The sequence below is a fragment of the Salmo trutta genome, chromosome 28 (assembly GCF_901001165.1).
Source record: "Salmo trutta chromosome 28, fSalTru1.1, whole genome shotgun sequence".
Taxonomy (NCBI): Eukaryota; Metazoa; Chordata; class Actinopteri; order Salmoniformes; family Salmonidae; genus Salmo; species Salmo trutta.
This window is the reverse complement of record NC_042984.1, coordinates 42073404-42084880: the sequence shown is the minus strand read 5'-3', so window position 1 is coordinate 42084880 and position 11477 is coordinate 42073404. Positions and strand designations below refer to the sequence as shown.

General features: G+C 41.9%; 1 protein-coding gene across 1 annotated transcript; it reads left to right on the top strand.

The window, feature by feature from the left end:
• Window positions 1-237: 237 nt before the first annotated feature.
• LOC115166275 (protein RCC2 homolog) lies at window positions 238-10362 on the top strand. Its single transcript, XM_029720122.1, has 10 exons — window positions 238-397; window positions 617-710; window positions 961-1104; window positions 3269-3489; window positions 5682-5796; window positions 5914-6080; window positions 6682-6862; window positions 7655-7833; window positions 8769-8846; window positions 8983-10362. Exons 1-10 carry the CDS (start codon window positions 302-304, stop codon window positions 9085-9087), a joined length of 1380 nt encoding a protein of 459 aa, XP_029575982.1. The 5' UTR covers window positions 238-301; the 3' UTR covers window positions 9088-10362.
• The last annotated feature ends 1115 nt before the right edge of the window (window positions 10363-11477 follow it).

Below are 11477 nucleotides of genomic sequence, written 5' to 3'. Positions count from 1 at the left end.
TCAACGTGGCACCGTCATAGGATGCTACCTTTCCAACAAGTCAGTTCGTCAAATTTCTGCCATGCTGGAGCTGCCCCGGTCAACAGTAAGTGCTGTTATTGTGAAGTGGAAACGTATAGGAGCAACAACAGCGCAGCCGCGAAGTGGTAGACCCCACAAGCTCACAGAACGGGACCGCCGAGTGCTGAAGCGTGTAGCACGTACAAATCGTCCGTCCTCTGTTGCAACACTCACAACTGAGTTCCAAACAGCCTCTGGAAGCAAGGTCAGCACAAGAACTGTTCGTCGGGAGCTTCGTGAAATGGGTTTCCATGGCCGAGCAGCCGCACACATGCCTAAGATCACCAAGTCAGGCCTTCAAGCAGTCGCTGTCGCTGACGATATTAAGGAAAAAGTAGTAAGTCCTCCTGACCTGCATGGGGTTAAGTCGAACATTGTTCAGATAATCAAGGGAGGGGATTTGTGATGTGACTATATAGAATTGTGGTTAAAGTGAATAGAGAATGTAACAACATGTTATTAGTCACTTGTAAATCAATGGTGCTTATGCAGTGCTAGAACAAACATCAGGAGAAACGTTAAGATAAAGCTGATCCCTGTATTGTCATTTCTATAGAAACTTGACTTACCTAAAGTCAAAGGTCAACTGCTCATTTTCGGAGCCACCAACTGGGATCTCATCGGAAGGAAAGAGGTGCCAAAAGCACAAGGTATAACCCTGCCCAGTTCTGTACATTGCTGTATACAATACTCCACTCAGTTGTCCCTCAATAGCACTTGTGCTACCAACTTTTTAAAGTAGTTTTTCCTGTCTTTCTACTGACAATCTTGAAGCAACCCTCATAATTGACTGCAGTATTAAAATGTTCCTGTTTCTTATCAAATCAAACTTTAAAGTGCATTTAAAATCGCAACAGACTTTGTTAAAATTGTGTTGTGTGTGTGTGTGTGGTTTCTCAGTGGCCTTCAGGAACCTAGGCCAGAACTTGTGGGGTCCGCACCGCTACGGCAGTCTGAGTGACGTGCAGATCAGCAGTGTGGTGTCTGGGCCCTGTGCTGCCCACAGCCTCCTAATCACCACCGAGGGCAAGCTCTGGAGCTGGGGTAGGAATGCTATACCGTAATAGCTCATAGTTTATACTTGCATATACACTACCATTCAAAAGTTTGGGGTCACTTAGAAATGTCCTTGTTTTTGAAAGAAAAGCTCATTTTATTTGTCCATTTAAAAGAACATCAAATTGATTAGAAATACAGTGTAGACGTTGTAAATGACTATTATAGCTGGAAACGGCTGATTTTTAATGGACGATCTACATCGGCGTACAGAGGCCCATTATCAGCAACAATCACTCCTGTGTTCCAATGGCACGTTGTGTTAGCTAATCCAAGTTTATCATTTTAAAAGGCTAATTGATCATTAGAAAACCCTTTTGCAATTATGTTAGCACAGCTGAAAACTGTTGTGCTGATTTTAAAGAAGCAATAAAACTGTCCTTCTTTAGACTAGTTGAGTATCTGGAGCATCAGCATCGGGGTTTGATTACAGGCTCAAAATGGCCAGAAACAAATAACTTTCTTCTGAAACTCATCAGTCTATTCTTGTTCTGAGAAATGAAGGCTATTCCATGCGAGAAAATTGCCAAGAAACTGAAGATCTCATACAATGCTGTGTAATTTAATGGACAATTGTTTTTTGTTGCTTTTCTTTAACCTCTCTAGGGCAGGTGGCACCAAATCGTCCCACCTACGTAACAGCCAGTTGAATCCTGTGGCGCGATTTTCAAATACCTTAGAAATGCTATTACTTCAATTTCTCAAACATATGACTATTTTACAGCTATTTAAAGACAAGACTCTCGTTAATCTAACCACACTGTCCGATTTCAAAAAGGCTTTACAACGAAAGCAAAACATTAGATTATGTCAGCAGAGTACCCAGCCAGAAATAATCAGACACCCATTTTTCAAGCTAGCATATAATGTCACAAAAACCCAGAAGACAGCTAAATGCAGCACCAACCTTTGATGATCTTCATCAGATGACACACCTAGGACATTATGTTATACAATACATGCATGTTTTGTTCGAACAAGTTCATATTTATATCAAAAACCTGCTTTTTACATTAGCATGTGACGTTCAGAACTAGCATACCCCCCGCAAACTTCCGGGGAATTTACTAACAATTTACTAAATTACTCACGATAAACGTTCACAAAAAGCATATCAATTATTTTAAGAATTATAGATACAGAACTCCTCTATGCACTCGATATGTCCGATTTTAAAATAGCTTTTCGGTGAAAGCACATTTTGCAATATTCTAAGTACATAGCCCAGCCATCACGGGCTAGCTATTTAGAGACCCAGCAAGTTTAGCCTTCACCAAAATCAGATTTACTATAACAAAAATGTTATTACCTTTCCTGTTCTTCGTCAGAATGCACTCCCAGGACTTCTACTTCAATAACAAATGTTGGTTTGGTCCCAAATAATCCATCGTTATATCCAAACAGCGGCGTTTTGTTCGTGCGTTCACGACACTATCCGAAATGGTAAATTTCTAAATATTCCATTACCGTACTTCGAAGCATGTCAACCGCTGTTTAAAATCAATTTTTATGCAATTTATCTCGTAAAAAAGCGATAATATTCCGACCGGGAATATGCGTTTAGCTAAATAGAGGGAAAAAAAGAAAGACGGGGGCGACGAGTGCACGCGCCTAATGCCCATTGTCTACTGATCGGCCACTTGACAAAGGCGATAATGTGTTTCAGCCTGGGGCTGGAATGACGACATTCAGCTTTTTCCCGGGCTCTGAGAGCCTATGGGAGCCGTGGGAAGTGTCACGTTACCGCAGAGATCCTTTGTTTTGGAAAGAGATGTCAAAGAAAGTCAATAAATGGTCAGACAGGCCAGTTCCTGTAAAGGAATCTCTCAGGTATTTGCCTGCCATATGAGTTCTGTTATACTCACAGACACCATTCAAACAGTTTTAGAAACTTTAGGGTGTTTTCTATCCATATCTAATAAGTATATGCATATTCTAGAAACTGGGTAGGAGTAGTAACCAGATTAAATCGGGTACGTTTTTTATCCGGCCATGTAAATACTGCCCCCTAGCCCTAAGAGGTTTTAAAAAACAAGGACATTTCTAAGTGACCCCAAACTTTTGAACGGTAGTGTATATGTCTCATAGATGTAATCATTCTAGCTGAGTCCAGAAGAAATGGTCAATATTGACTTCTTTCTGCAAATATCAGGTCGAAATGAAAAGGGTCAGCTGGGTCACGGGGACACCAAACGCCTGGAGACCCCAAAGCTGATTGAGGCCCTCGCAGACGAAGTGGTGGTGGCTGCAGCCTGTGGACGCAACCACACCCTGGCATTGACAGAGGGTGGCACCGCCTACTCGTTTGGAGAGAACAAACTGGGCCAGCTGGGCCAGGGCAACCAAACAGATGCAGTTCTCAGTCCAGCCCTGGTAAGCAACATCAACCTTGAAAAAGAAAGGAGAGCCGCACGCTCTAGGAGCTCAGATGCAATAATTGAATTACCTAATAACCAACGTTTCGACAGACAAGCTGTCTTCATCAGGGTATACATCAGGGTATAATGACAAACACTGCAGGTCACTAGTTTATATAGTGTCAAAGGACACACACACAAGTGTCTGTAATCATGACCGGGTATGGCTTGATATCATTGGTTAATTTACAGATATAAATAGAACATATAAAAAAACATAAATGGATAACATACGATCATAGATACAGTGTGGCTACATAGGCCTACAAGCATTTCCAATGAATAGCAAAATCACAATGGCTTCAGATCAAAGTCTACGTTGAGACCGATGGGAGCAAGGGTCTTTAAATGAAAGATCCAGGCAGCCTCTCGTTTTAACAATAAATTGTCGAGGTCACCCCATCTCGTAGGGAGGGTGACATGTTCGATGCCGATATAACATAGGGACGAAATCGAGTGGTTCGCTTCCAAAAAGTGGGCCGCAACTGGGTACGTCGAATTTTTGCACCTGATGGTGCTACGATGCTTCGTACTTTTAATACCCACATACTTTTTACCACAAGGACAAGTTCTAAGATAAATCACTGTCTTAGTGGAGCATGTGATAACACCTTTGATTTGTTTCCCTGTTTGGGGTTGTTTGAAGGATCTACATTTGTAAGAGCCATTGCATTGAGTGCAGCCACTACACTTGTTGTTTCCATCGGGTAGAGGCACAAATAGATGTTGTGCAGGGATATTTTGTGGTGGTAAATGAGAGTTTACCAATTGATCTCTGAGATTTCTGCCCCGCGAGAATACGACCGAGGGAGGGTCGGAAAACACATTACCGATACTGTTATCGGATCTTACAATGTGCCAATGTTTGTGAAAGATTCCCTTAATTTGTTCAGAGCACTTTGAATAGCGGGTAGTAAGAACACAAGAATGCTTCTTTTTGGGAGACTCTCCTTGAAAGAGATCATGTCTCGATTTATTTAGGATTTTCTCAATGGCAGTATTAATCTGTTCGTTTTTGTACCCCCTCTCCTTGAATTTTCTTTGTGTCTCAGCCATATTTCTGTCTATCTGATTGTTTTTTGAAAGTTCTTTTGATTTGACAGAATTGGCTGTAGGGAAACTGTTTTTCAAGGGAAGCGGGTGACAACTATCAGCCCTCAACAAATTGTTATGATCAGTAGGTTTCCTGTAAAGATCAGTGTAAAGAACATCATCCTCACAGAAAATCAGAAGATCAAGGAAACGGATTTGACGTGTGTCAGATTGCATAGTAAACCTCAGGTGCTCAGAACAGGAGTTAAGAAAAGCATGGAACGCCTGGAGCTGTGTTGCATCATCCCTCCATAGAACAAAAATATCATCAATGTACCGTTTCTAAATGATTATGTTAGGCAAGAAATTTATTTTGAGGATTCAGAATTGACTGTTTCTCCATGTAACCCACATACAAATTTGCATATTTAAATCATATCAAATGTATTTATAAAGCCCTTCTTACATCAGCTGATATCTCAAAGTGCTGTACAGAAACCCAGCCTAAAACCCCAAACAGCAAGCAATGCAGGTGTAGAAGCACAGTGGCTAGGAAAAACTCCCTAGAAAGGCCAAAACCTAGGAAGAAACCTAGAGAGGAACCAGGCTATGAGGGGTGGCCAGTCCTCTTCTGGCAGTGCCGGGTGGAGATTATAACAGAACATGGCCAAGATGTTCAAATGTTCATGGATGACCAGCAGGGTCAAATAATAATAATCACAGTGGTTGTCGAGGGTGCAACAGGTCAGCACCCTCGACATTGGCTATGAAAAGCCAATGTCAGTTGGCTTTTCATAGCCAATCATTCACAGTATCTCTACCGCTCCTGCTGTCTCTAGAGTTGAAAACAGCAGGTCTGGGACAAGTAGCACGACAGGATCAGTTAGGAGCCATAGGGGATCCCATAGCAGAACCCTTTGTCTGAATAAAGTCATAATTTAGAAACATGAAATAGTTGTGTGTGAGTACTATTTCAGCCAATTTTATAATGCATTCTTTGGAAGCAACATCAACTTCCCTATTCATCTGCCTAATTATTGTGGCTGATTTATTATAGGTCTAATATGGCCACATGCTGAGCCTGTGCTTATCAAAGCTTCTCCTTTCCCCTCTCAGATCCAGTACAATGGGCAGCCCTTGGTCAAGGTGGCGTGTGGGGCAGAGTTCAGTATGGTGGTGGACTGCAAAGGAAACCTCTACTCGTTCGGCTGCCCAGAGTATGGCCAGCTAGGTATGTCCACAACTAACGAGCAGGACACATTTGAAGAGTCACAATGACCCCTTCAAAAATCATTCTAGATCAAACACTGGCGTTGCACTTATTTTTGTTTTGTGTTTTGGGTCACAGGACACAACTCTGACGGCAAGTTCATTGCCCGCGCCCAGCGCATCGAGTTTGACTGTGAGACCATTGCACGCCGCGTGGCCATCTTCATCGAGAAGAGTAAGGACGGCCAGGTGACGCCGGTACCTAACGTGGTAGTCCGAGACGTTGCCTGCGGAGGCAATCACACGGTGAGGAGGGAAGATGAGGACCCGTATTCAGTCTTAGAGAACGATCAGTTTGGCCTTTTAGATCATAATAAATAAGATTACATGTACATGGGGGACCTGATTCTAGATCAGCACTCCTACTCTGAGACACTTTATAAATACGGGCTCTGATCCCTACTGTCACAAATACACCTTGAGCCAGAAAAATGCCTTTTAGAAACAAATCAAACAATGATATAGAGCTTTATGTCTCGCAATAGTGTTGGTGTATATTAGTGATGTCCCTATCCCCCAACCTTTGCATAATTACTGAATGAAGAACGTACATTTGAGTCATTCAACTGACGCTCTTATCCAGAGCAAGCTACAGTGTTCCCTTCATGTTTAATGAATGAACCTGCAGATGGAGACCTCTTCATTCTGGTCTTTAAATCTGGACACTAATAAGGAGCTGAGCGGGTCTGATAACATTTGGCACCAGCCTGTGTTTAAAGGGATAGTCCACTCTAAGTATGAGTTTTCACTTACATTGGCCGTAGTTGATTCGCAAAGTCAGGTTTTTTTCCTTCTCACTTTTGTTTTGTTAGCATGAGGTATGTAATCTGTTTGTGTGTGTCCCCAGCTGATATTGGACTCCCAGAAGCGGGTGTTTTCCTGGGGCTTTGGTGGTTATGGACGGCTGGGTCACACGGAGCAGAAGGACGAGATGGTGCCCAGACTGGTGAAGCTCTTTGACTTCCCCGGGCGCGGGGCATCCCAAATCTACACTGGCTATCAGTGCTCCTTCGCTGTAAATGAGATGGGTATGGGACACAATGCTTAACCCCTTGAATGTCGCACTGATGAGTAAATCTCTTTAGAATTATTTTATTTATCACCCCTATTATCAATTTATACCACTATAAACCAAGAATACTACTGTAACTTCCCCCAAGTCTGTTTCTCTACCTGATATACACTCTGTACAAAACATCTCTTTCCATGACAGACTGACCAGGTGAAAGCTGTGATCCCTTATTGAGGTCACCTGTTAAATCCACTTCAATCAGAGAAGATGATGAGTAGGTCTGGTTAAAGAAGGATTTTTAAGCCTTGAGACAAGGACTGTGTATGTGCAAGACAAAAGATTTAAGTGCCTTTGAACAGGTTATGGTAATAGGTGCCAGGCGTAACGGTTTGAGTGTGTCAAGAACTGCAATGCTGATGGGTTTTTCACGCTCAACAGTTTCCCATGTGTATCAAGAATGGTCCACCACCCAAAGGACATCCAGCCAACTTGATACAACTGGGGGAAACTTTGCAGTCAATATTGTGCAGCAGCCCTGTGGAACGCTTTCGACACCTTGTAGAGTCCATGCCCAGACGAACTGAAGCTGTTCTGAGGGCAAAAAGTGGCGCAAGTCAATATTAGGAAGGTGTTCTTAATGTTTTGTACACTGAGTATATATTGTAGTGATTTTCAAGGGGTATGCCAACTGATTTTGAACCTTACATCTGTCAGTCTAAACAATGTAGCCATTACGCCCAAGAGTTGGACAAATTTTGCTGGTGTTTTTTGATAAGGAAGCTACAATATTTTTTCAAAAACTGTGCAGGAGGGCTTTTTTTCTGGGGGGTCACCAATACCTCGCGGGAGTCTACCATGTACCCCAAGGCCGTGCAGGACCTGTGTGGCTGGAAGGTCCGCAGTCTGGCGTGCGGGAAAAGCAGTATAGTTATCGCTGCAGACGACAGCACCATTAGCTGGGGACCCTCCCCCACCTTTGGAGAACTGGTAAGTTTTAATAATAATTAATTGGTGTATGTATAAAGTACATTTGTCACACCCAAAGTGCTATACAATTATACACTGAAAAGAAATATAAACAGAACATGTAACGTGTTGTTTCATGAGCTGAAATAAAAGATCCCAGACATTTTCCATATGCACAAAAATCTTATTTCTCTCAAATTTTGTGCATAATTTGTTTACATCCCTGTTAGTGAGCATTTGTTGTTTGACAAGATGCCACACCTGTCAGGTGGATGGATTATATCAAAAAGCTGATTAATTATGATAATTATACAACTGCACCTTGTGCTGGGGACAGTAAAAGGCCAATTCAAAATGTGCAGTTTATAGTCACACAACACCATGCCACAGATACCTCAAGTTTTGAGGGAGCGTGCAATTGGCATGCTGGCTGCAGTTATGTCTACCAGAGCTGTTGCCAGAGAATTGAATGTTAATTTCTCTACCATAAGCTGCCTCCAACATCGTTTTAGAGAATTTGGCAGTATGTCTAAACGGCCTCGCAACCACAGACCACGTGTAACCACGCCAGCCCAGGACCTCCACATCCGGCTTCTTCACCTGTGTGATCATCTGAGGGGGAGGGGGGGTGAGGGGTATTTCTGTCTGTAATATAGCCTTTTTGTAAGGAAAAACTCATTCTGGTTGGCTGGGCCTGGCTGCCAAGTGGTTAGGCCTATGCCCTCCAAGGCCCACCCATGGCTTCACCCCTGCCCAGTCATGTGAAATCCATAGATTAGGGCCCAATTAATTTATTTCAATTGACTAATTTCCTTATATGAACTGTAACTCTCAAATCTTTGAAAATGTTGCGTTTTATATTTGTGTTCAGAATAGAAATGTGCTCAAGAGACTGCTGAATTGGCACACCTGTTCCGGCTTCACCTCTTATGACATGGGTTTTGTGTTTGTTACAGGGATACGGAGACAACAAGGCCAAGTCCTCCACTACTGCTCAGGAGGTGAAGACCCTGGATGGAGTTTACACTGAACAGGTGTGGAGCAGCAACAGAGAATGAAAATAAATAGTGATGAATTTGAATTCCCACTTATGTATTCTGTAGATGGGAAACTACATTTAGGTGAATGTTCACTCTTTGGGCTGAAACATTTGGGTGTTTGTGGTTGCAGGTGGTGATGGGATACGCACACTGCCTGGTCATCGCCAGACAGGATACTCCACAGGAGCAAGAGACGCTCAAGAAGCTGCCAGAGTACAACCCAGGCCCCCTCTGATGGGGCACCATCCAGCCACCTTACCATTTGTCAACAGATTCTCTCCAGAATGCACATCCCCTTTAAGTCACCTTTGTAAGGCTTGATGGATGGCTGGGGAGGGTGGGCTCTCATGAATATGTTTGCATACACTTCAAAAAAACAAGTCAGTTCTTAGTGTTTGTTCCCAAAGACCAATTACATTTTCTTTGACTTTGTTCATGAAGTCCATGGCAGTATTACTCCTTGTCAGGTCGATCTGTATGCATTGTCAGAACACAATCGGGATCTGAGACATTGTGCCATCAAGTTGACGCTCTCCGGCCATTGACTTCTGTTACATTCCTTGGTTAATCTCTTCACTTGTATGATTAACTATTGGTGTTGATGCGCAACTGTCCATCAGGCCAGTAACTACTTGACATTCCGGCCTTTTTTCACCTCAGTGACTCATTTTAGCCTGGGAATCCAGGTGTGGGCACTGCAATCTTGGCAATGAAAACCAGCATGAATGTGGTTTTGCAAGTACTTGAGTTGTGCGACTCTCTTTGTGTGCAAACGGTTAACAGGGTGTGGTTATCCTAGTTTTAAAACAAGACTGGTTGTTTTTCTTAATTTGTTTTGGTGTCTGGGTCAGAAGGCCCGCATGTTTTTTACATTTCAAATGTGGAAATGGTAAAGGTTAATTAAATTGGTTGAGTCTGTTCTGACATTGCCTGCCCCCCGTCATCACTGCATGTAGCAGTTAGTATGCGTCCATCTGCTGACCAATCATTCACCATATTTTGGATGAGCTAGGAGTAGATGACTGGGATCGTACAGATGGGCAAGTTTCTTGTACATACCGATTATGTACACTCCATGGGTTGATTTCGGGCCACACTTCTAGCACCAATCTGATTTAACTAATTCTGACAAGCAAATTTACCAATGAGCATATCACACCTTACACAGGTTCTGAGCTGCCAAATACTTGATTCACGATTTACAGATGGTTATGCTGGATTAACATTGTGGAATGTTGATTGTTTTGTCTGCATTTTGGGAGTTATGGCTAGCTGAAGCTAGTGCCTTCAGAAAGTATTCATACCTGTTCAGTTGTTTCAGCCTGAATGTAAAATGTATTACATTGTTTTTTTATACTTGTATACAAACATCCCATAATGTCAGTAGAATTGTTTAAATTTGTACAAATTAAATGAATAGCTGAAATGTCTTGATTCATAAGTATTCCACCCCTTTTGTTATGGCAATCCTAAATAAGTTCAGCAAATAAAAATTTGCTTAAGTCACAAATAACATGATTCTTTAATGACTGCCTCATCTCTGTACCCCACACATACAATTATCTAAGGTCACTCAGTTGAGCAATGAATTTCAACCAAAGACCAGGGAGGTTTTCTAATGCCTCGTAAAGGGCAACTATTGGTAGATGGATAAAAATGTAAAAATCTGACATTGAATATCCCTTTGAGCATGGATAAGTTAATGACACTTTGAATGCTGTATCAATACACCAGTCACTACAAAGATACAGGCATCCTTAACTCAGTTGCTGGAGAGGAAGGAAATCAGATTTCCCCATGAGGCCAATGGTGATTTTAAAGCTGTTTAATGGCTGTGATAGGAGATAATGGATCAACAACATTGCTACTAAACAATACTAACCTAGTTGACAGGGTGAAAAGGAAGCCTGTACAGAATATTCCAAAACATGCATCCTGTTTGCAACAAGGCACTAAATACTGTCCTGAATACAAAGTTATGTTTGTGGCAAATCCAAAACAGCACTTTACCGAGTACCACTCCCATATTTTCAAGCATAGTTGTGGCTGCATCATGTTATGGGTATGCTTGTAGTCATTAAGTACTGGAGAGTTTTTCAGGATAAAAAAATAGGAGCTAAGCACAAGCAAAATCATAGAGGAAACCTGGTTGTCTGCTTTCTGGAAGTTGAATTCACCTTTCAGCAGGACAAAAGCCTGAAACAAGGCTAAATCTACACTAGTAATTTACCAAGAAAACAGTGATGTTTGAGTGGCCGAGTTATTGACTTAAATCTGCTTGAAAATCTATGGCAAGACCTAAAAATGGTTGTCTAGCAATGCTCTGCTAATTTGACAGAGCTGGATGAATTTAAAGAACAATGGGCAAAAGTCACAACCCAGGTGTGGAAAGCTCTTAGACTTAGCCAGAAAGACTTCTACAAAGTTGACTCAGGGGTGTGAATACTTATGTAAATGAACCATTTCTGTATTTCTTTTTCAATAAATTTACAAAAATGTTTAAATATGTTTTCACTTAGTCCTTTATGGAGTAATTTGTGTGTATATGGGTGAGAGAAAAGTATATTTAATCCATTTTGAATTCAGGATGTAACAAAATGTGGAATAAGTCAAGGGGTCTGAATA

Coding starts and splice junctions, on each gene's coding strand:
- LOC115166275 (XM_029720122.1), top strand. CDS start 302: ATGGGTTTCCATGGCCGAGCAGCCGCACACATGCCTAAGATCACCAAG. Junction 1,105..3,268: donor GGGCAAGCTCTGGAGCTGGG/GTAGGAATGCTA, acceptor TGCAAATATCAG/GTCGAAATGAAAAGGGTCAG. Junction 5,797..5,913: donor CCCAGAGTATGGCCAGCTAG/GTATGTCCACAA, acceptor TTTGGGTCACAG/GACACAACTCTGACGGCAAG.